The sequence below is a fragment of the Mytilus trossulus genome, chromosome 1 (genome assembly GCF_036588685.1).
Source record: "Mytilus trossulus isolate FHL-02 chromosome 1, PNRI_Mtr1.1.1.hap1, whole genome shotgun sequence".
Taxonomy (NCBI): domain Eukaryota; kingdom Metazoa; phylum Mollusca; class Bivalvia; order Mytilida; family Mytilidae; genus Mytilus; species Mytilus trossulus.
In genome coordinates this window covers 94331929-94354218 of record NC_086373.1, presented here as the reverse complement: position 1 = coordinate 94354218, position 22290 = coordinate 94331929, and the positions used below count along the sequence as shown (strand labels likewise).

The 22290-nt window shown below is 30.8% G+C and overlaps 1 protein-coding gene across 5 annotated transcripts in view; it reads left to right on the top strand.

Moving 5' to 3' along the window:
• The window catches only part of LOC134691350 (uncharacterized), a 67820-nt gene that overhangs the window by 27164 nt on the left and 18366 nt on the right, over nucleotides 1-22290 (top strand). For all 5 annotated transcript variants that reach the window (XM_063551840.1, XM_063551869.1, XM_063551860.1 and 2 more), the window contains exons 14-24: nucleotides 7892-7995; nucleotides 11108-11384; nucleotides 11673-11758; nucleotides 12412-12460; nucleotides 13477-13605; nucleotides 14640-14885; nucleotides 16010-16184; nucleotides 17064-17223; nucleotides 18153-18397; nucleotides 19928-20009; nucleotides 20749-20782. In XM_063551840.1, the coding sequence (XP_063407910.1) occupies nucleotides 7892-7995; nucleotides 11108-11384; nucleotides 11673-11758; nucleotides 12412-12460; nucleotides 13477-13605; nucleotides 14640-14885; nucleotides 16010-16184; nucleotides 17064-17223; nucleotides 18153-18397; nucleotides 19928-20009; nucleotides 20749-20782 (1587 nt within the window). The remainder of the gene's footprint in view (nucleotides 1-7891; nucleotides 7996-11107; nucleotides 11385-11672; nucleotides 11759-12411; nucleotides 12461-13476; nucleotides 13606-14639; nucleotides 14886-16009; nucleotides 16185-17063; nucleotides 17224-18152; nucleotides 18398-19927; nucleotides 20010-20748; nucleotides 20783-22290) is intronic.

Sequence of the window (22290 nt, the reverse complement as noted above, 5' to 3'; positions counted from 1 at the left end):
CCCAAAAAGCAATCCCAATCTAATTTAGTGGTTCTTAACATTGTGTTAATTGTTTTCGATTTCTATTTACTTATACTAAAGTAATTATCTTGAAACCATCTGCTTTGGACGACGCTGACGACACTGACGATGACAAACCCCCATAAAATAAAGAAACATAGGTCTTATGCTACTTTTTTCTGTCCCTTTAATTTGAAAACCAAAAAGTGTTATATTCTATAAAAAATATCATCCTTCAAATGTTCACCAGACATTGGTACCTTAGATATCAATTATAATATTTTTAACTGTGCTCCACATATCTGCTATATCGCTTCAAACTTGAAATTTCTTTTTGTATAATGCCTTGGCTCATAACTTATTTTATGAAACATTATGTGTAAAATAATCAAATTACCCACAATTTCAGCATGTTTGTGAATTCATAATGATATCACCTTGACAACTGAATTTTCCATAATAATAAACCGGTTTTCATTACCAGTAGAATAAACACACCTGGTAGTTTTTGAAGGTTTTAAGGAATACATTGTTTCTAAAATTTTAGGGGTTGAAAATGGCTTTTATCATACCTCTTCCCTTAGAGTCATAAATTAAAATAATATATATTTTGGGAAGAATAAATGCTGAAGTCTCATATTTCCTCCTTTAATTAAAAGAGTAACAAATAAAAATTATTTAATTTCTGTCAATAATATACACATGTTTGTAGATATTATCTGGTTATTATCATCAACAACATGTACACCTTCTACGGTTTCCATTGAACATCATGCCCAGCTCACACTGTCATAACACCATTGTTAACATATCTTAAAAAATCAAAATTTGTATTTGTGACATCTAGGTCAAACTTTTACAGTTTTAAACTGATGCAAACAAAAATACAATGTAAACTACCTTGAACAGAGGGTGGTAAAGGGGGTACTGAACACGGAAACAATTGAAATAAAAATCGCACGAAAAAGAAAAAACGAAGCACGAGAAATAAAATCGTAAATATTAAGGAAAAAAGTACCAGAAGTTATTACTCAGTCGTTTTTCGAGATCATGCAGTCTTTGTTAATGAACATGGAGACCTTGTGATCAACTTTTAGAGTCCGCTACTTGCATCTTATTTGATTTTTTTTTATTATTCCTAGTAATTTGATGGACTTCATTGATACCATACATATTGCAAAAGGAGAATGGTAACACCATACATCAATTACTATTAGATTACACACATTTTGGAAGTTATACTGACTTTTTAATCAAATGTGGGACATGCACGAGAATCTAAGAGCACAGACACGAAACCAGAAAATAAATAAGGGGAAACACAAAACACGCAAATCGAGCCAAAACACAAGAAAACGAGAAATAAAATTTCAGAACACGGAAATACGGGAAATACCAAAGCCGAAAACGTTGCACGAAAATAACCCTTTACCAGCCTCTGAACAGTGGAAGACTACCTGACAGACAGAAGTACAGACTTGAAATCATATTTGTTAGGCTGGGCATAAAAAAAGTCAAGGATTAATACTTCAATTACCGTTAGAATCTTTTTTTTAAATATTTGTATATTGCTGTATTATTTCTCGGACAATTCCTATTAAGGATTACCAGTATATAACCCAATTAAAATGTATAAGTAACATATGAGCAATTCATACAATACCACATGATTGAATGATATTTGCGCGTCTGGCGTATATACAAAATTAAGTCCTGGTATCTATGATGAGTTTATTTACTACCACTGGGTCGATGCCACTGCTGGTGGGGATTTATTTCCCCGAGGGTATCACAAGCCCAGTAGTCAGCACTTTTTGTGCTGACATGAATTGTCATTGATATGGTTATATTTATAAATTATATGTCTACAAAATTTAGAATTTTTGAAATACTAAGGCTTTTCTACCTCAGGCATAGATTACCTTAGCTGGATTTGGCAAAACATTTAGGAATTTTGGTCCTCAATGCTCTTCAACTTTGTACTTCATTTGGCTTTTTTTAATATTTTTTTTCCACTGAACATAGAAATTAAAAGTGTAAGTTTCAGGTTAAAGTTTTTTTGTCAAGATAGATTTTGATGAAGTTAAAGTCCAATCAACTTGAAACTTAGTACACATGTTCCCTTTTGGTTGGTTGATCTTTTTACTTTCAAGGCCAAATTATATTTTTTACCCAATTTCACGGTCCATTGAACATGGAAAATGATAATGCGAGTGGAGCATCCTTGTACTTAAGACACATTCTTGTTTAAAACATATACCAGATTCGTCTACAGTCTATGTAACTTCACAACTATGCTTATAGCTTCATTACAAAAATATACTACTTGCTACAACTTCACTTAATTTTGTCTTTGATCTAACAAAAATTAAACTACTTTCTCTACAGAGGTCACCAAGATAGAACCATAACAAACGACTCTTGCTGTAAAATCTCTGGATTGGTACTCTAGGCTTAAATGCAAATTTTTGCGAGTACATGCAGTAAAGCACCTGCTGGTCTGTGTTCATTAAATTCATTGCAATCAGTTTTTCAACTGCTTTTATGTTATCTTCAACCAAAAGAAGTAAATACTCAGGTCTACCAATGAATAATCCACCTGCTAAAAATACACTATTTCTAAACATGATTTGTTTTGGCATCATGTCAACATATTTGTGAATCTGTACAAATGCTATATGATCGTCTTTGATATTTTGTGGTGGTTTTAAGGGAAAAGTTCCCTTTTCAGCGTCTCTGAAATAGCCTATATCTATCCATGCTAAATATTTTGTTTTTAATAATTTTTCCTTAATCACCATCTTATAAGATCGTACTTGGATGGCACATGAATATGAAGCCATAACTGTATTAGGATACCATTTCGGATAGTCTATTAGATTGTAAATTTTTTCAATTTTTGGTATTAACCCAAATGCCCAAAATTCATTCTGCTTCACTAAAAATATTCTAGTCAAATCATCTGGAAAATGAGATCGTTCCGCTTTAAATTTAACCGCTAAATCTTCTAAATCTGTGTAAAGAATAATTGTGTTATACTCAAATGCGTAATTCTTCATCCAGATGTAATATGTTTGTGTAGTGTATGTTTTGAATGAACCTTTCTGGAATTTTCCGAGATTAAAATAAGCTGTGACAAATGTGATATCCTTGCTTTGATTTCGTCTCAAATACTCGTCTGCTCCGTCCAACACATCTGGAGGTACAGGCTCCTGAAAACAAAAACAAAAACAACTTTATATTAATGTAAAAGTTATAAAGTTCAGTAAAAATAAAGGTCAAATATCCCACCCTGTCTTTTGACCTTCTCTTTGATTCCAGCTGTGGGTTCCTTTTTTAATTGCATGTTTCTCAGTTGTATATGCCCTTGTTTCCAGTAACTTATAATAATTCATTAAACAAATAAATTATTAAGAAGAACACTTAAACAACTGGAATATGATTACCAAAAATTGTTCAACGTTTTAAAAATATCTTAACGAGGTAGATGACTGTCTGTATGCATTTAAAACAACGCTGTGTTTTCTTTTAACTGTTTACAGTAATATTAAGGCTTTATTATGGTTACATGTAACTGCGCTTTAAGAAATATTAAATTGCCATACTATCAACAATAATGTATCTTTTTCTGAACTTGAAGCTGTACTGATGAAGTACTGTGGATTTATTATTCATTGCATACCAATTTTCTTGAATTTTGTTGGTTCAATGTATAAATAGAACACAAACTTATATTTTTAACGCTGTAAGAATTTCTCATAATATTGTATAAAAACTTTTGCAAAATCATGAAATTAAGTATCACCGAAAATATAATTGTTTTTTTAATCGACCAGAACTGGTACCCACGAAACTAAATGAATCCACAGATATTGCATAAACCTTGACCTTTCTGATCATACCTTACAGTTGACATCAGACCATCCTTCTGTTATTATATAATCTTGAAAACAATCTGTAAAGAAACATACACTAGAAAATATAGCTTTATACATCAAGAAAATATAGCAATATACGCAAGAAAATAAAACTTAAGTCTTTTTTATGTAGTTTTATTCTGAATTTAAATACATTTTTTCGGTTAAATTTAGGTAGTCATCCTCTAGGCCTTCAATTGATACATTTGAATAGCTGAAACCAATAACAATTACCAGTAGATTAAATTGGGACATTTGAATCACAGACAAAATAATGACAATATGCGAATAAGTTTAAATTGGTACATTCTAATGCATTTCGTTTGTAACGATAATTTTCATTGGACGTTGACAATTATTTTGAGAGATAAGATTCCACGTTCCACCAGTCCGTAACTAAGCAATCCACCATTTTGACTTCCGATTTTTAAGGGTATGTGATTTCTCAAAAAATAAACAGGAAAATCACATTTTGAGCCTCAAAATCTTGTTTTTATACGCCTGGTATACAAATGTCCGGTGTCCGTCCGTCTGTCCGTCCGTCCGTCTGTCCGTCTATCCAGCGTAAACATGTCGCACCGTAACTTGAGAACGACTTATCCAAATTGCATGAAACTAAAATAGTTGTTTCTTATGATGGTCAAATGATCTGTATACTTTTTTGTGAAAATAAGATTGAAACTTTTTGAGTTACGGCACTTTGTAACTAAAACAGGGGGGTGTTTTTTTCACATGTCGCACCGTATCTCAAAAACGATTCTTGATTATGGCTTAAAACTTTAAACACTTCTTAGTTATATTAATCTTAATATCTGTATACTTTTTGGTGATGATTCAAAATTTTATTTTTGAGTTATTGAGTATTTTGTAAAAAAAGGGGGAGAGGTTTTTTACAAGTCGCACCATATCTCAAAAACGATTCATGATTATTGCTTAAAACTTTACACATGTCTTTGTTATATTAATCTAAAGATCTGTATACTTTTTGGTGATGATTCAAAATTTCATTTTTGAGTTATTGAGTATTTTGTAAAAAAGGGGGAGTTTTTTTTTACATGTTGTGCTGTATCTCAAAAACAATTTATGATTATTGCTTAAAACTTTACACACTTCTTTGTTATATTAATCTAAAGATCTGTATACTTTTTGGTGATGATTTAAAACTTTATTTTGGAGTTATTGAGTATTTTGTTAAACAGGGGAGGTTTTTTTTTTACATGTCGCGCCGTATCTCAAAAATAATTTATGATTATTGCTTAAAACTTTACACACTTCTTTGTTATATTAATCTAAAGATCTGTATACTTTTTGGTTTTGATTCAAAATTTTATTTTAGTGATATTTAGTTTTTTGTAAAAAAAAACAGGGTTGGGGGTTTCACATGTCCTGCGTGTCTCAAAAACAATATATGATTATTGCTTAAAACTTTCTCAGAAACTATTTATGATTATTGCATAAAACTTCCACACAAGACGTCGGGCGTATCATGCGCTCATGGCGCAGCTGTTTATTTGTCAATATTGAAACCATTCTGAAGCGAACGGAAAGTATTAATACGTATGAGTATAATCTGACGTCACATTGTTTAGATGCTATAGACGATGCATTAGTTTCGCGGACATTTTCATTTAATGCATTTTTAACAAAAGATATAAATAAAAAGGAATTTATTTTAGCATATGACATTAAAATGGAGATAACTTGTGCATTTTAAGCTTGACCTTAACTCCGCTCCAAGTTGCTAGGTAAACTCAATTTGCGATTGCAAAATCTACGTTTTACGAAGGCTAAGCTAAAATACAATACAATAATCACCTAATAGGAATCACTGAGATGAAAAGGTTACAGTTAGCAAACAGAAGTACATTACAATAATGTTAAAGCCACACATATAGTGACACATATGGAGCTGGATCTGCTTCACCATTTACGAGTACCGAAATCCCTTTCTGTTTGATGTGTGGTTCTTGTCCCTTGGTCTTTATAGTTTTTTATGCGTTATGTAGGCTGTTGTTTGTCTTTCGGTTTTTTCCACAATGACATTTTTATTTTGTTTTCAACTTATAAGTTTGAATATCCTTTTGTGTTCTTTCAATTCTCTTTTATGAAACTATAAACACATCAAACTTATACTTACAGAAAACTAACATGACCAGGTAAATGGCTGTTGGCAAAACATATGGTACTGGTCCTAAAAGTTTTATCCATACCTTGACCCTGTACAACATCTGAAAAACATCAATTTCAAAATAGATAAAGCATGTTTTGCATTTTTTTGTATGCATTTCAGAATACGAAAAAAAAATACTAGTTGAACTTTCTATTTACTGCTTTGCATAATTCTTGTACAATTTACACCACAATTTCTTTCTTCTAGGCAATCATGAGTATTTTTTCACAAAGTTGTACACCCTTACTTTTTCAAGCTTACATGGTGTTAAATTCTCATCCTAAAAAAGCTGCTCTTAAATAGGCTTTGTATGGATATAATTTTAAATGTATTACACAGTAAAATATTGGTTCAATTTATCACATCTGTTTAATGTAATAATAAAGGGTTTGTAATATGTGTGAAAGGTTGGATGGGGTCTATAAAATCAATATAAATGGGGAAAACATAAAGAACATAAGATGCTAAGCACGCTTATTAAAATAAAAAACATAAAATATAAAGAATAACTGTAAAATTGGAGCCTTGGGCATATAAATATATTGATTTATATACTGAAAAGAACAATAGCCAGACTACATTTAAGTATCGTAATTACAGAATAGTCACCATTTCTAATGATAAAGAATACAGATATGAAGGACCCATAACCCAACCCTTTCCCCATCTGTTCCCTGTAATGTGTAATTGTAACATCTGGACAATCTGTTCTAAAAAACACATATATAATACTTAGTAAATTACAGTAATTATAGATTATTGTTGATCATCTCAGCGATATTTATTTTTTCGCTTGAGCCAGTACGGCGAAAGTGAGAAAAGTAATCAAGTTGAGATGGCCAATGAAAATCTGTTATCGTTATTTTACCTATGACGACGTTGTCAATTTCATGTCAATTTCATTGACAACGCCACATGCCCCCTTAGGTTCTAGCGATAATTTTTGATATCCCTCGACTATGCTAAGAAAGGAAATTTTTCCAATAAAAATGCTTTATAAATATTTTCATAACAAAATAAAAAAATCTTTACAGAAATTTTTGACTGCATAAGAAATTTTTGACACTCACAGAATGGAATTCATCAATGTTATTTTTTTCCGAGTCCAATAAAATTGAGGCTGACACATAAAATTGAGAATGGAAATGGGGAATGTGTCAAAGAGACAACAACCCGACCAAATTAAAAAAACAACAGCAGAAGGTCACCATGTCCAACTGGCAATAGTCATCTCACCTTGACCTCATTTTCATGGTTTATTTCTAAGTGTTATTTTTTGTGTTTTGGTCTGTTTTTCTTAAACTATAAACAATAGGTCAACTAAATTTATTGTATGAAAGGATTGAAAGATTGGCAGGTATCATCCGACCATGACCTTATTTTTGGTTGTTCACTGGTCAATGTTAATGTTTAGATTATTTTTTTGTTATAGAGTAGTATGTTAAATATACCTTTAGCATGAGAAGTATATATGTTAATCAGTTTTTATGAACATAAGTGTTGAAACTACAAATATTTTCCTTTTAAAAAACCAAACCAAATGTTGTAACTTTTCTTTTTGAATTCCCACAGAACGTTGTTAAAACATTGTATTGGTTATTTCTTCCTTATCAATAATCACGAAGTCGAAGTATTATAAAACAAACTGCTTGTGACAGAGCTGTCTACTTATTCCATTATCATGGTGTATGTTCAATTTCTTATACTGTATTTTAGTCTGTGTCATTTTGGTCTCTTGTGGAGAGTTGTCTCATTGGCATCTTCTTTTTTTATATGTATTATTCTTATTTTCTATGAACGTCAGATTCACATTAAGCCTATCCTAGTTGGAAGTTCTATTCTAAAGGATGCTGAAAGGAATTGGAAGACAACACCTGTGCAAAAAGAAACATTGCAAAGATTGAACAAGTAAGTTAACCTGTGTAAAAAGATATCAAAGGGAACAGGTATATAATTTGATACACCAGAGGTGGAAGAGCATTTATGACTCAAAATTCTTAAAAAGGGTGCCAAATACGGCTAAGGGATAAGAAAATCCTTACTATTAAGAATAATTTTTACTTTTGCAAACCGTTAATTCATTAAAATTACCATATAGTTGATGTTCATGACAACACCGACGTGGTGACTTACCACAGAATGAAAACGAACACGTAAAACAAAAAAGGAAAGCACATAAAACAGAACAAAAGAACCATGCATTGTCACTGAATGGATAATGCTACAAAATGTCGGGACAGGTAAAAGTGATGTCACAAGTAAATTTCTAAAAGTTTGATACAGTTCAAAATCAGGTTGTAATCATGGTAATTGATGTATAATATAACAATTACAATTCAATTAATATAGAATTGTGTCAGATATTAGGTAATAAAAAAATATTTAAAAAAATAGAATTACAACTTCATACGACAACACATTTAGGAGATAACTGTATTGTATTTTAAACTCCGACGGCATCAATTGGGGATTTGATGGTCGCAAATTAAGTTAACTGGCGACGGAGTTTAAAATACAATATTGATATCTCCATTATAATGAAACTGACAGAAAACAACATGAAAACATGTATTTAAAATCTGTCATATACCGTCTGCACTTGCGCTTACATGTACGTCCCATCGCATCAATTGTCAATTGATGCCATGTAAATAAGTGACGTTATCCAATCAAAATGAACGTTACAAACGTTGTTGCATTAGAATTAACAATATCCGATCAGGACTACAAATACAACATCATTTAAAAAAAAACAACAAAAAAACAAAAACAAATACAACATCATAACTAAATACAGTAATTTTAGATATCAAAGTACCCTGACACGTCTTATAGTAATGCGAAAACACACTTAGCAAAACAGTCAAATTCATGAATAAGTCACGTTCAGTACCTGAAAGGCATGGCGACGTAAATGACAGAAAACAATTTAACACGTGATAAAAATGTCCTTAGTTATTTTAGACAACTACACATCATATGGACAACCAATTCGTGATGGTGTCCATTAAATTTACGGAGTGTCACTTTTAATCGTTCCTCCTCATAATTTTGTCGGAGCACTTTCTGCGTAAGGAGCATACTCCTGTATTTGAAGTCCTTATAGTGTGAACATGCACGAGCATAACGTATCAACTGAGATATGTTAACACCATACGAAGGGGTTGAGGGTATGTTGCTGCTGAGAAATGGGAATTGATAATTGGGAAGTTGAAATCGTCCCGTTTGTCATAGATTTTAATGTGAAGTCGTCAAACACATCAAAAGAAAGAAAACCAGCTGTCATTTTACTATATGAGACAATATCTGAAAAAGTCGATTTTCCATGTCCCCAACTTCACCAGCAATTATTTTTTTATTCAACCATCTTTTTTGAAAATTTCAAGTTTCAGTATAAACTAAATTATATAATGCACCAACCCCTGACAATTAAACACTCATTCTTATATTTCTTCCAATAAAATATTGTAATTTAAATGTTCAACCCCCCCCCCCTAAAATCATGTTGTCCCCTGTGTTTTTTGGAAAACTAAATCATTCAAAAAATATCCAAATTAATTAAACAGGCGTCCGATTCTCACATATATGATAAATTATATAATAAACTTGCCCTTTATTTGTCTTTTTATATTACAACTATAGCATGTAATAAAATTTTGCAAATTTTAAGACAAAAAAAATGTGTCCCCAGAGGTGATTTACCTCCTGTTACCACTGAGTTTTTTTACCTGTGGAAACGTTTACAAGACCAATAGTTATTTTCCCATTATGTATTGTGAACAGCATCATTTCCTGAATGCATTAGTACAAAAAAATAGTTGAAAAGGCGGCCAGGTTTGAACATTCAAGCCCATCCAAGGTAAGAATTTATAGAAAAATACTTATTGGGGTTCCATCCTGTAATGGCCTTTTCTTCCACTTTCTGAGAATATTTTTAAGTGTGCACCACAATATTAAGTGTGTTTTTATATCATCTTTTTAAAAGTTATAGGACACAGGAAATACACTTACATTTAATGTGATAAAAAGGACAAAAACTATCGCGTAATTCCTTTCTGTAACGTTCTGTCATGTTACCTGATAAAAAGTAACAGCATAACCATCATTAGTAACAGGAAGGATATTCAAGACATTTTCACTGAAGAATCGAAGAGTTAATCTACTATATGTCAACCATTTCATTTAATATAAGTTATCACGACCATATCAAATAAATTTCAAAATAATATACAGTATATTGAATAACAAAATAGGTTTTTTGCTTTTGATAACAGCAGAGAACATTGTGCAATTTAAGTATAGTAGATAGTAATAGAAAGGAATTTATTTTAGAATTTTTTATTACCTAGGCAGATTTTTCATCTTGCAAATACAGTTTCAAAGACTAAATGACATCGTTTGCTGTTATCTTCCAATTGTGACCAATCTAAAATGATGTATTTTTCTTAAACTTTAAAATAAAGCAGAAAAATCCTTTCTGTTACCAACTCTGTCCTGTTACCGTTGTCCTGTTACTCAAGATTCTTTCATGTTACCGACATACCGAACTATATTTAAGTATATTTCTAAACCTTTTGTATTGCAAATGTTAAAATCAATAATTGGCATTTGATAAACTATTGCAGGATATACTAGTAAACCACAAATAATGTCTTAAACTTATTCCTTATTCCCATTAGAAACTTTTTAAAATTGATTCCCTTTGGTAACAGGAAAGAACTGGATTTTTTTGTACCATTTTTAAAATTGCCATTGTTTCCTTATTAAACAATTGTTTGAATTACAGACAACAGTTCCTAGATCCCAAATGTGTATTCTTCGATTTGTGCTATTGAAATACCGGGTTTAAAGATATTTTTTTTGGTTTTTTCTTATTGCCAAAAAATCGACTTTTTCAGATATTGTCTCATATAGATTACATATAATGGAAATGAAAGTCACATTGAGGAAAGGCATAGAATTATTCATTACTGCATCAGTAACTTTATATCATTGAGATTTATATGTAATATCATTCCAGTGCTTTTACTCAACGAGCTATTACAATCACGCAATGTATTTACGATGAAGAAAGTGAAAAGGAAGAAAAAAAAAACCACGGAACAAATAATGAACACAATGAAGATGTAGAATTAGAACTTGGGTATCCTGTCAATCACTCAGGTAGACTGTTACTAAATCATGGATACTTAGAAGACGCCATTAAAACGGAAAACAAAACTTATATTGACAACGAAACTGTCACCAAGGTTCTAAATAAAATGTGGTATGGGGAAGAAATACTTTCATACCGTCAGGTAAGTTTAATGTTTAAATTGTGTGATCAGAATTTAGACTATGATTCAATTTACTATTTAATTTCTGCTTTTCGAAGAAAGTATTTTAGTCAATAGTTCACTCAATAAACATCACTAAGAGTGAAATCCAAGCTTTTATTTAAAATCGAAGTATGCATTGACTGGTATATCAATACATATGTGTTTTTATGGTTGTCAATGAAATATGTTTAGAAAATATAAATGTGCTAATAGTAATGCAAGTATGATTTGAAATGAAAAATAATTGATCTTTTAAATGACTTGTAGATTGGTTGTTTTATTTTATTGGCTTTGATGCACCTATTTATTTTACCTGTATTGATGGTTACCATGGAAAGGCAACCACTTCAATGGTAAGATATTTAGAAAACGGCTTTAACAGATAAAAGTTTTCATGGCAAATTACATGCCTAATTTTAATGAAAGACAAATTATCCTATCTTTATATAGTGGTTTTTGGTACATGACATTGTACCCATTACCATGAACTAAAAAGAATAGGACATCTAGATGTCATTTAGTAGTGTCTATGGCTAACACATATATTAATTAGCTTTAGTAATTAGTTCTACCAAATACTACTGCTTTCTAATCTGAATATAAATATATGCCACACTCTTGACAAGTTTATGTATATGTATCGTGTTTTTTAATTGATTTTCCCTATATACATAATTTGTTAATTTACCGGTTAGACAATTACTCTGATATTGAAGGACCTAAGATCACGAAAACATGTATATATAGTGAGTAAAGACACCGTCACATATCAGTAACGAATTTTTACAGAAAATAAGACATGATTTAAGTCTCAAATTGTAACTTGTTGTCTAAATTTCTTAGTTCATTGATTCTTTTGAGAAAATGGGGAAAAAAACAAGATCCAACATCTTCTGGTGGTTAAATCCTGTCTTTATTTGTTCTATTTTATCAAGGCGTTATTTATATTTTATTAAAAATAACTTTTTCGGAGACCTTACATTGAATTCATTTCATTTAATTGCAGGTTTTATAAGAAATATAATCTGCCACTAATGAAGGTCTTCTTACAACTGGTATGTAACATACATTTAATCATCGACACAACCTGCTGCTATATTGTAATAAAGTGTATATTCAATTATGTTTTATTCAATGTAAATAAAATCATCTTTAAAAAAACGAACAATATAGTTCTCTCGTCAGATACTTTATAATATTATTACTCAATATGATCAGCAAAAAACAATGTCAAAATAAAGCTCAATTTGCGTTACACTGCATTTTTTCTTTATGGAAAGGATGTAACGTGGTACTCATGATTCCATATGTGTATCTCGTTTGTGCTACAGGTACAATTATTTCTAAGCTCTACTCCTTACACTTTTATTTAAGAAATGATTGATTCAAGTTACACTTTATTGTTGTTTTAACATTGGTAGGCATCATATTCGTGATTATTTTTGCCAGAGCGATTGAAGCAAGCTATACTTTATTGTAGTTTTAACATGGGTAGGCATTGTATTCGTGATTAGTCTTTCCCGAGTGATAATGAGGGCTAAAATAACATGAATATAATGCTTACCCATGTTAAAACTACAATAAAGTATAGCTTGCATCAATTATTTCGATTCTGAATAGGAAAATTAAGGTTGTTTCTATGTCCAATAACTATAAGTGTAAACACGTTTGTGTAGGCTCTCCTATGAACCTTCCTTGTTTATTTGTAAAGAGGCAAACGGCTGGCACTATGATTTTTTCAGAGGGAGAAGTTTGATCAGCCAGCATGAGGGGTTGCTGTATCATGTTCAAATATGTCAATTTCGGAATGCAACAGTCATAATAAATGAATTAGTAACATCATGTGCACCATTTACGAGTTTGAAAGTGTTTGAAAGTTAAGGAAATATATTAAATGCATGTTAATTTGATAAAATTCATTATTTTGAAGAAATCAATATACGCATGTGCAAATAAATTTTATTGGATTTAGAGCATGTGTTTGTTTACAAAGCAAAAGAAGCACGTCACATTAGAATTTATTTTTAAACACTTATCAAATAAGTAATACAAGTTTTCTTTACTTTTTCAGATAAGTTACTCAGCATTGTTGATGGCATTTGCATACATGTTGGTGTTCAATCTTTACGGAACTTTATCGTATACAGATTATTTTATCATTTGCTGGATGATTAGCCTTTTTCTTAATGAAACAAAACAGGTAACGAAATTTCAACAAATATAAACACAAAGTCTGTTTACACTTTCTATACATTTTTTTAACTTCAGCTATATACTTTTTGCAAACCCTTTTCTGTAAACTGTTATCTGATGTATTGTTGCATATATATACAACTTAATTTACAACATGGACTAGCTGAGAAATGTAAAACTATTCTCTCATATACCAGTGAAAGTATTTTAATTACCAACTTGTAAAGTTTACCTGATAGAAGTTATATTCAAAAAATATTTTCATTGTTCTATGTATCTTGAACTGTATTCCTTTTGACTTTTATGTCCTATATATACACATTAAGTAATTTGAAGCTTTTACTAGTTTGTTCGTGTTTACCCGGAATAGTGGTTCAAACAGAACTAATAAAAAAAGCTGATAGACACAAGCAGCATACATCATTACTTTAGATAAAAAAAAAATCTGAATTAAATGACAAGGAGCCAAATAAAAAAAAAAATAAGGGGGAGAGGAGAAACTACATTTTTGGTTTCAGAAAATATGTCAAGTAATTGTCTGAAAACATTAAAGAAGAAACGGTACATTGAATTGCAATATTTTTAATATCAATTATATACATCATAGGGTCTCTTTTGTTGTAAAATTGGCACACTTTTTAATATTTAGAGGAACCGAATATATATTATTTATCAATAAATGTCTAGATATTAGTCCACGATCTTTCTTGCGGTTTCACTGGATCGTTATGAGAAACGATTATGTACACCATACATAAATGAACTGCTTTTCCTTTTGGGATGTCTAAATGCGCAGCCAATTTTTAAATACTCAAGTTTCGACATATTTTGGAATTTCAGTAATATATCAATTCAAATCAGTCAATTGTTTCCCAGTTGGAATGAAGTTCGACCCAGTCTCTGTTGTAACATCTTAACTTCCGTTTCTGTGTGAAATTTTAAAGTGGTACCAGTTCATATCGCACATTACTAATATTTTTTGGAGCATATCTATGCAGTCTCGTTTGAAAATACTTAAGCCAAGTCATTATTAATTTTCAGGCACGTGTATCAGTCGTTAGAAAAAGATTTAAGAAATATATAAGTGATTGCTGGAATATACTGGATTGGATTTTAATTCTTGGATTCACAATTGCATTTTTACTGAAGAGTGGTGCAAATAAAAACTGTCTAGCCGCTTCTCAGATATTGCTGGTTCTGATTTTTATCTTGTTTTGTGTTCGCATACTAAATATGTTCAGCTGGTCAGCATTTGTTGGACCGAAGCTTGTCATGATTAGGAAAATGGTAAGTGTGATTGAGTACAATTAAAAGGTTTTGAATTGATACAACGTGAAAAAAACACACAAAAAAACACAGAATTTGTCCTGTTTCAACACGGTTGTGCATTTCTCTTTTAATGTATGTTCATAATAAGAAATGAATTAAAAGAAATAATACTTATAAAAAAAATGAAATAATTGAAGAGTAATTTCTTTTTCTGAATTTTTTTTTTTTTTATGAAATTGTTTTAACATTTTGAATGGCACTCTTTCAGTCTTAATTTTCCTTCTTATATATATAAGGTGTTTCAAACAGGAGTTATTGACACTAAAGTGACGTACAGTAGGCTTACGGAAATAAACGGGATTCATTAAAAAATGTATTGGTGCAATATTGTGTCAATTATCTAAATTTTAAACAAAGATAAGAAAATATGTATCTTTCCTCTCACTTCTATATACCAACAGTATTTATTAATTGACTTTGCATAAAACGTCGTATTTTGAGGTCGATCGAATGCTTCACGAAACTGCTCATTTGGGTATTGGGTTGCTATTGACTACTACCTCTAATGAAGGTGTGGATAAGATTTGAACATTAATCATTTTGAATAAATCTTTTAGATGAACATCCTAACTGAGTACACATGCAACAGTATAAAACATTTAACTGTTATGCCTTTCAAGATTTTTTTCTATATTTTCCCCTTAAATTTTTGAACAAAATATCCCAGATCAAAAATGTTTCATTTAGAAAAATTGACAATACATAATGTAGAAAGAAATATTTTGTGGATTATGTTAAGAATATCGTTTGATGTTTACATGTATCAGTACAGATAGGTTATTTAATACTGTATGTTTAAGTGAAAACTATTCGAAAGTTGAACTGAACAAGTACACATAAAAATTAAAGGAAAAAGGGATGCTTTGTAAATATATGAAATTTCAAGCTTTATGTATTGATTTTAGTTTAAAAGTAAATAAAATGATAAAAATAAAAAAGCTACCCCCTCAAAGTTACTTACAGTATTTAGTATTTGTAGGGGTGACATTTTTATTACCTACAATAATAAGATATTACTAAAATATTTTAACTATATCTTATTACACTTTTAAACTATTCTTAATCTAATTATTTCGTTTTAGTTCAAAGACACGTTTGGTTTCATTGTAATTATGACAGTGATAATGATAAGTTATAATGTATCATTTCACTCTCTGCTGTACCCAAATACTGACTTCAAGTGGTCAGAAATAGAAAAAGTGATGCAAAATGGTTACTGGACACTGTTTGGAGAAAACAATGTCAATAGTGATGCATGTTAGTATAACCTCATAAGTGTATTTATTTATATCGATTATAAGTGAAACTTGCGACTTAATAACGCGATATATTGGAATGAATACTTGAGACATTAAATTTTACCAAATTGTTAGAGCAATATTTTCGATAACATTTCATGTAGTAGTAAAAAAGAATAAGAATCAAGGATTGTCTTCTGAAAAATTATCTGAGAATGAATAGAACATATCAAAGGTACAAGGCTTCAAATTGAATACACCATCGGGTTTTGTTTATATAGCGCTCTGACCAAATAACTTGGAAGATTAAATTAAAATCGTCTGCAAATTCCGACAAGTTATACAAATCTGACAGGTCATTTATTACCTTGGGTAAAAAGTTAATTGTTTAAAAAAAAATGATTTTATGAGTAGTAACTGTATAGAAACTCATTTAAAAATACATTAGGTCTGTAAATGATCTCCATTCAGAGATTACTTTTATAGCAATGTGAATGCTTGAACAGATATCTATAATACTAAAATTACGAAGTCCATTTTTTCAGCCGTCATCACGTAAAAACGACGAATCAAAGAATTCAACTTTATATATCACTAATATAGTACAAAGGTGTAGATTGAAAATTACACCACTCCAGGCCCTTTTGTTTTCCAAATAATTAATATTACCAATAATTGATAAGTTCCAGTTCGACGGGTTCAAACAGAAAGATTTGAAAGCAGAGAAAAACTGTGTATCTTATAATCGGCATGACTTTATCTGATGACAATACTAATACTAAAATAAGGCTTGCGCATAGTTATATACCTTAATTCAGTCACAGACCCGCGATATCACGGGTGTGTTCTAGTGATTATGTATAACTATGTATAATTTTGTATCCTTGCATAATTTCAGTGACTGAACCTGACTGTACTTTCAACAAAACGATATATTCAAGTGGAGCGTTAAGCAGATGTCCCGCAACAATTGGAATGCATATAGCACCATATCTAAAAGCAATATATAGTTTGATTGCTGTTACTTTGTTGTTAAACTTGTTGATAGCTATTTACAGGTATGCAACTAATAAATTTATGTGAACGCCTTTAAGGTGGTACCCTTCACTTTAACTAAAATTAATTTGGCTCGTTTAATTTTCTTAAAATGTTGACAAAGTATTTACTTTCACCCTTTGACAAAAATATTAAAATTTCAAAAAATTTCAACCAACCGTTTTATCAGAAAAATTACACTGGTTATATAGCAGTTTGACAAAAACTTATTTTGATCTTTGAAAAGCTTTATTTTACCTTAACAACACAAGGTAATCAAAACGTTTAGCTGATTTTACAGAGTTATCTCCCTGTAGTTAAGGAACCACATTAAAGTACAATTCGAATCAAAAACTCATAGAATATTATTGAAGCAAAACATTAATACTTTTTTTTAATGAAATACAAATTCAAAGAAAATTTTAAAAACCATTAAAATAAGATAAAAACGTATAGATAAGAGAAAGGTTTACCTAAACAGTATTCACACATTGTAATTAGATATAACAAGATGAGACAACGCATCATCCAATTTACAATTTGTGAAAGTTAACCATTATAGGTCAAACAACATCTAATTTAGAAATCAATAACACTTTTAGATATTATGATATTATATTGGCTCTCAATAATGATGAGATTATTATGCTGATCAGTCTTATAATAGTTTACTTTTACATATTGTGACATGTTTGGAGATTTGTCTCATTGGCACTCATATCACATCTTTTATCTACCGTATTAATAATAAACTTATTTATTTATTCATTTGCCTCCAAGAATGGTAGTCTAATGATCGACAATTTTGATAAATTATACGTTACTGCATACTACTAAAAGTAATGTTATCAGCACCAATTTCTTAAAATAAGAAAAAAATATTTATCGTGGTGTTGTATTATTTCAATAAATTCAATATTTTGAAAAATCTTATTAATTTATTTCTTTGTAGTGATACATTCCAACAAGTGCAAGTACAATCTAAGTTTCATTGGTCGTTACTACAAAAAGATTTCCTAGAAGAATACAGCTTGAGGACAATTTTCCCTATACATTTACAACTCATAGCCTTACCTGTATGCCTTGTACACTGGTTGATTTGGTGTATTCGTAATTGGTCAAAATGCTGCTCGAACGAAGAAACAAATAATTTCAAAAAGGCTTACAAGTTGTATTGCAGTCCAATGTTTGTTCGAGGTATGTCAATGTTGAATTCTTTGACACGGAAATTAAATTTGATATGTTATTAATGAAATGAAATGAAATGTTACTGCAACTGTACTACAACACTACATTTAAATTGATATTCTAAAAACCCACTTATTAGTGGTCATTTATGTTCGTTATTTTCCTATTTCCCGAAAGCGAAACAGCGATCATGGAATCAATTGTCATCGGCGGTTGTTGTGTTGTCAACATTTAGTTCAGTCGGTGGGTAATGTTCTTGTAGTCATGAATAACTGTGTTTAAACTTACTGAAATTTGGACAGAAGTTGTAGTTGTATGATCAAAAGACAGCATCCAGAGTAAAATACAAAACCTTTTTTTTTCTTCATTTTACTGTTTTTTTCGAGCCTGCGACTTTTGTATCAGAAAGCTCGACATAGGAATAGTGATTTGTCTGCGGCGTTAGCTTACTTCTTAAAAATTAATATTTGTTAAGATGGAAGACCTGGATGCTTCATACTTTGTGTATAGATGGCTCATACTATAATTTGTGTCAAGATGTCTTATACTTTGTGTATAGATGTCTCATTAACAAAGTTTCCGTCAGTCATATGTCCATTGTCTTGGACCTCATTTTTATGGTTCAGTGACTACTAGAAAAAAGGTTGATATTATTTATAATGTTTAATTCTCTCTGATTAACAGTAATAATATAACTATATTTGGTATGTGCGTACCTTATAAGATCCTCGAGCCTGTCAGACAGTCTTTTACTTGACATCGACTTCTAGTATGTTCGGTGTATGGAAGGACTGCACGGTGTACATGTCCAACTGGCAGGTGTCATCTGACCTTAACCTCATTGTCATGGTTAAGTGGTTATAGTTAAGTTTTTGTTGGTTCGTCCGATTTTATTATACTGTATGCAATTGGCCTACTATATGTTGGATTGGAATGATTGTAAGGTGTACATGTCTAGCTGTCAGTTATCATCTGACCTTGACGTCATTTTCATGGTTCATTGGTCAATGTATAGTTTTCTTAGTTAGTATTGAGTTTATGTGACAATTGTAATAAAGCTTTATATTTAGGACAATCAACATAATATCAATGATTAGTAAAGAAGGCGAGACATTTCAGCGTGTGCACTCTTGTCTTAATTCTTATATAAAATGAACTTAGTTTTTTGGGATTCTTCATATTAGGTCTAAAAAATACTGGAACTAGTTCTTTCAATATTCAAAATCGAAAAACGTTTGTAAAGGAATAATAAAGAATCGTGATAAACTAATATTGTTGTTTCCATTCGTTTGATGTGTTTGAGCTTTTGATTCAGTCACTTGAAAAGAGTTTCTGTTTAAGATTTTCCTTGGATTTATTTTTGTCATTCACTTTATACAATAGAAGAATGAATGAAGAAAGAACTTTACAAAGCAACATTATGAACTTATTCTACACAAAACATCTGTTATCAACAGTTTTCCCTATATTTCATTTGGGGAAACAAAAATTAACGAAAGTCAGAAATGTTTTTTACTAAAAATTTATGTGTTATTTCAGTTTTTTGTTACAACACAAATTACGACCAGAGATTAAAGTCTACAGAATTGAAAGAAACAGAAGCTACAGTAAAATCAAAAGGGTAAAGTATAAATTTGTGATATTATATTGTAGTTGCTTGTATACAAATTCAGATGCATTTATTGTTAGGAAACACTGTGAACGAAAGCGTACATCAATTATTGGTTACGATATAAATGAAAAGAAATAAAACTTTGTGGTTTTTATGTCTAATGGATGTATTGAATTGACATTTGAAAGAAGCCCAAAAACCAAATGGTAAATACATATTTATGCAACAAGGTCTTTGATTATAACTGCAACAGTAATTTACCGATATTAAATCACATAAATTGCTAAAGACGACACATCAAAGTAACAAACAAAATATGGTGGGAATCCCATGAACTCCGATAGTAGCTATGAATCCCCAGGATAACAGTTTCGTCCGATACGTCCATCACTTTATATGTGAATGGTAAAAATGACACAACTTGTTAAAGAACAAATCAGACGACGATTCTGATTTCTAAATATTCAAGACTTCGAAACCATTTCGCTAGAGAGCTGAGACTCAGAAATGTTGTATCAGTTAACCAATTCGTGATGGTGACCGTAAAACATATATCATTCGTTCTTCCTTATTACCTTTTAAGAGCAGGTTTTTATGTAGGGATACAATCCTGGCATGAACACCTTGTAAATTTCGGAAGACCTTCCTCTTTGTTTAGTATTTGGACATGCCCATAGTTTTACTATGCAAGTGAATGAAAACTTTGCTTTACTGTCATTTAATGCTTAATGTTTTCTTCCATTAATAGGGTCATCGATGTTATCAAAGAAGAAAAAATAACGGTAGGAAAAATATATTCACCTTAATTTAAAATCAGTTCAAATCCAACATTGTCTGTTGTGTTTTTGTCGAGCCTGCAACTTTTGTTGCAGAAAGCTCGACATAGGGATAGTGATCCGGCGGCGGCCGCAGCTACGGCGACGGCGTTATCTAACTTCTTAAAAGCTTTATATTTTAGAAGGTACCTGGATCAAGGATCCGGAAATTTTTTCACCTAATTTCGGTCATTTTCATACAACTTAAAAGTTGATACCCCTTTTCAAAAGATGATTGCCAAAATCACATTACTGCATGAGACTCATTATGAGTATGCTCATACTCAATCGTCATGTTCGTAGCATCAACAAACTTGTTTCACTGATGCATCGCATCGCATTTACTTCATTATTTGTCCTACCATTTTCCAAAAATAGATCAAGGGCAATTAAGGGAAGGCAGCAGTTTAAAAATAAAATGATTTTAATGACTCAAAACGATAATATTCTCAGTTATCGCTTACGTTTCTTTCGATTCTGAAGTCAAAATTCAAACTGGATGTACTGCGACAATACTAAAACGAACAATTCCGGACTCATTTCCGGGATTAGTTTTGTTTATCCAAATCACAGGAAATCATCGGCTTTTTAATATTTTATCTTTAATAGTGTAAGAATATTAATTAAAGTAGTTGCACTGGCTTTATTTAGGATGAAATTATTTAAAATTTACGATTAATTGTCTAAATCTGTGGAAGAGAATTTCAAGCATGCGTATTACATAGTAAACAAAGCACGTGTGTTAGAAGTAAAAAAAAAAAATCTACAAAATTAAACCAAGTTTTAATTTGATTTTAAATCATAATTGACAATTGTCTGACTTGTTGAGTAATTAAATATTGAAGACAGTTGAAGCCAGTTGGTATGGAATTTTTATTTCTTTATAATAATAGTTTGGAGCTTGTGATTAATTGCCAGGTGTGAATTAAATGAATTAAAAACACAGGTAAAGAGATTAGCAATCATTAGCCAATAGCTCCCCGAGGCATTAATATAGTTATTAGGAGAGCCCTCAGGATTATAACACTTTATTGGAGTGGCAGTTTAATTACAGGAAGTCGATAACTAAACAAAAATATGTTCAAAATGTCGATTTTGAAAGTTGATCTCAACGAAATGACCGAAATTATTAATGTAGAAAAATAAAATTTGACCTAAATCCCAATTAAAAGTTTAGGACATTATAGTTTCAGTTTAGGACATGACTGGCAAATATCCTGGATGCTTCATACTTTGTATATAGATGCCTCATGTTACGAAGTTTCCGTCAGTCACATGTCCAGTGTCCTTGACCTCATTTGCATGGTTCAGTTACCACTTAAAAAAAAATCAGATTTTTTGTAATGTTGAATTCTCTCTTATTATAAGTAATAGGATAACTATATTTGATATGTGCGTACCTTGCAAGGGTCCTCATGTCTGTCAGACAGTTTTCACTTGACCTCGACCTCATTTCATGGATCAGTGAACAAGGT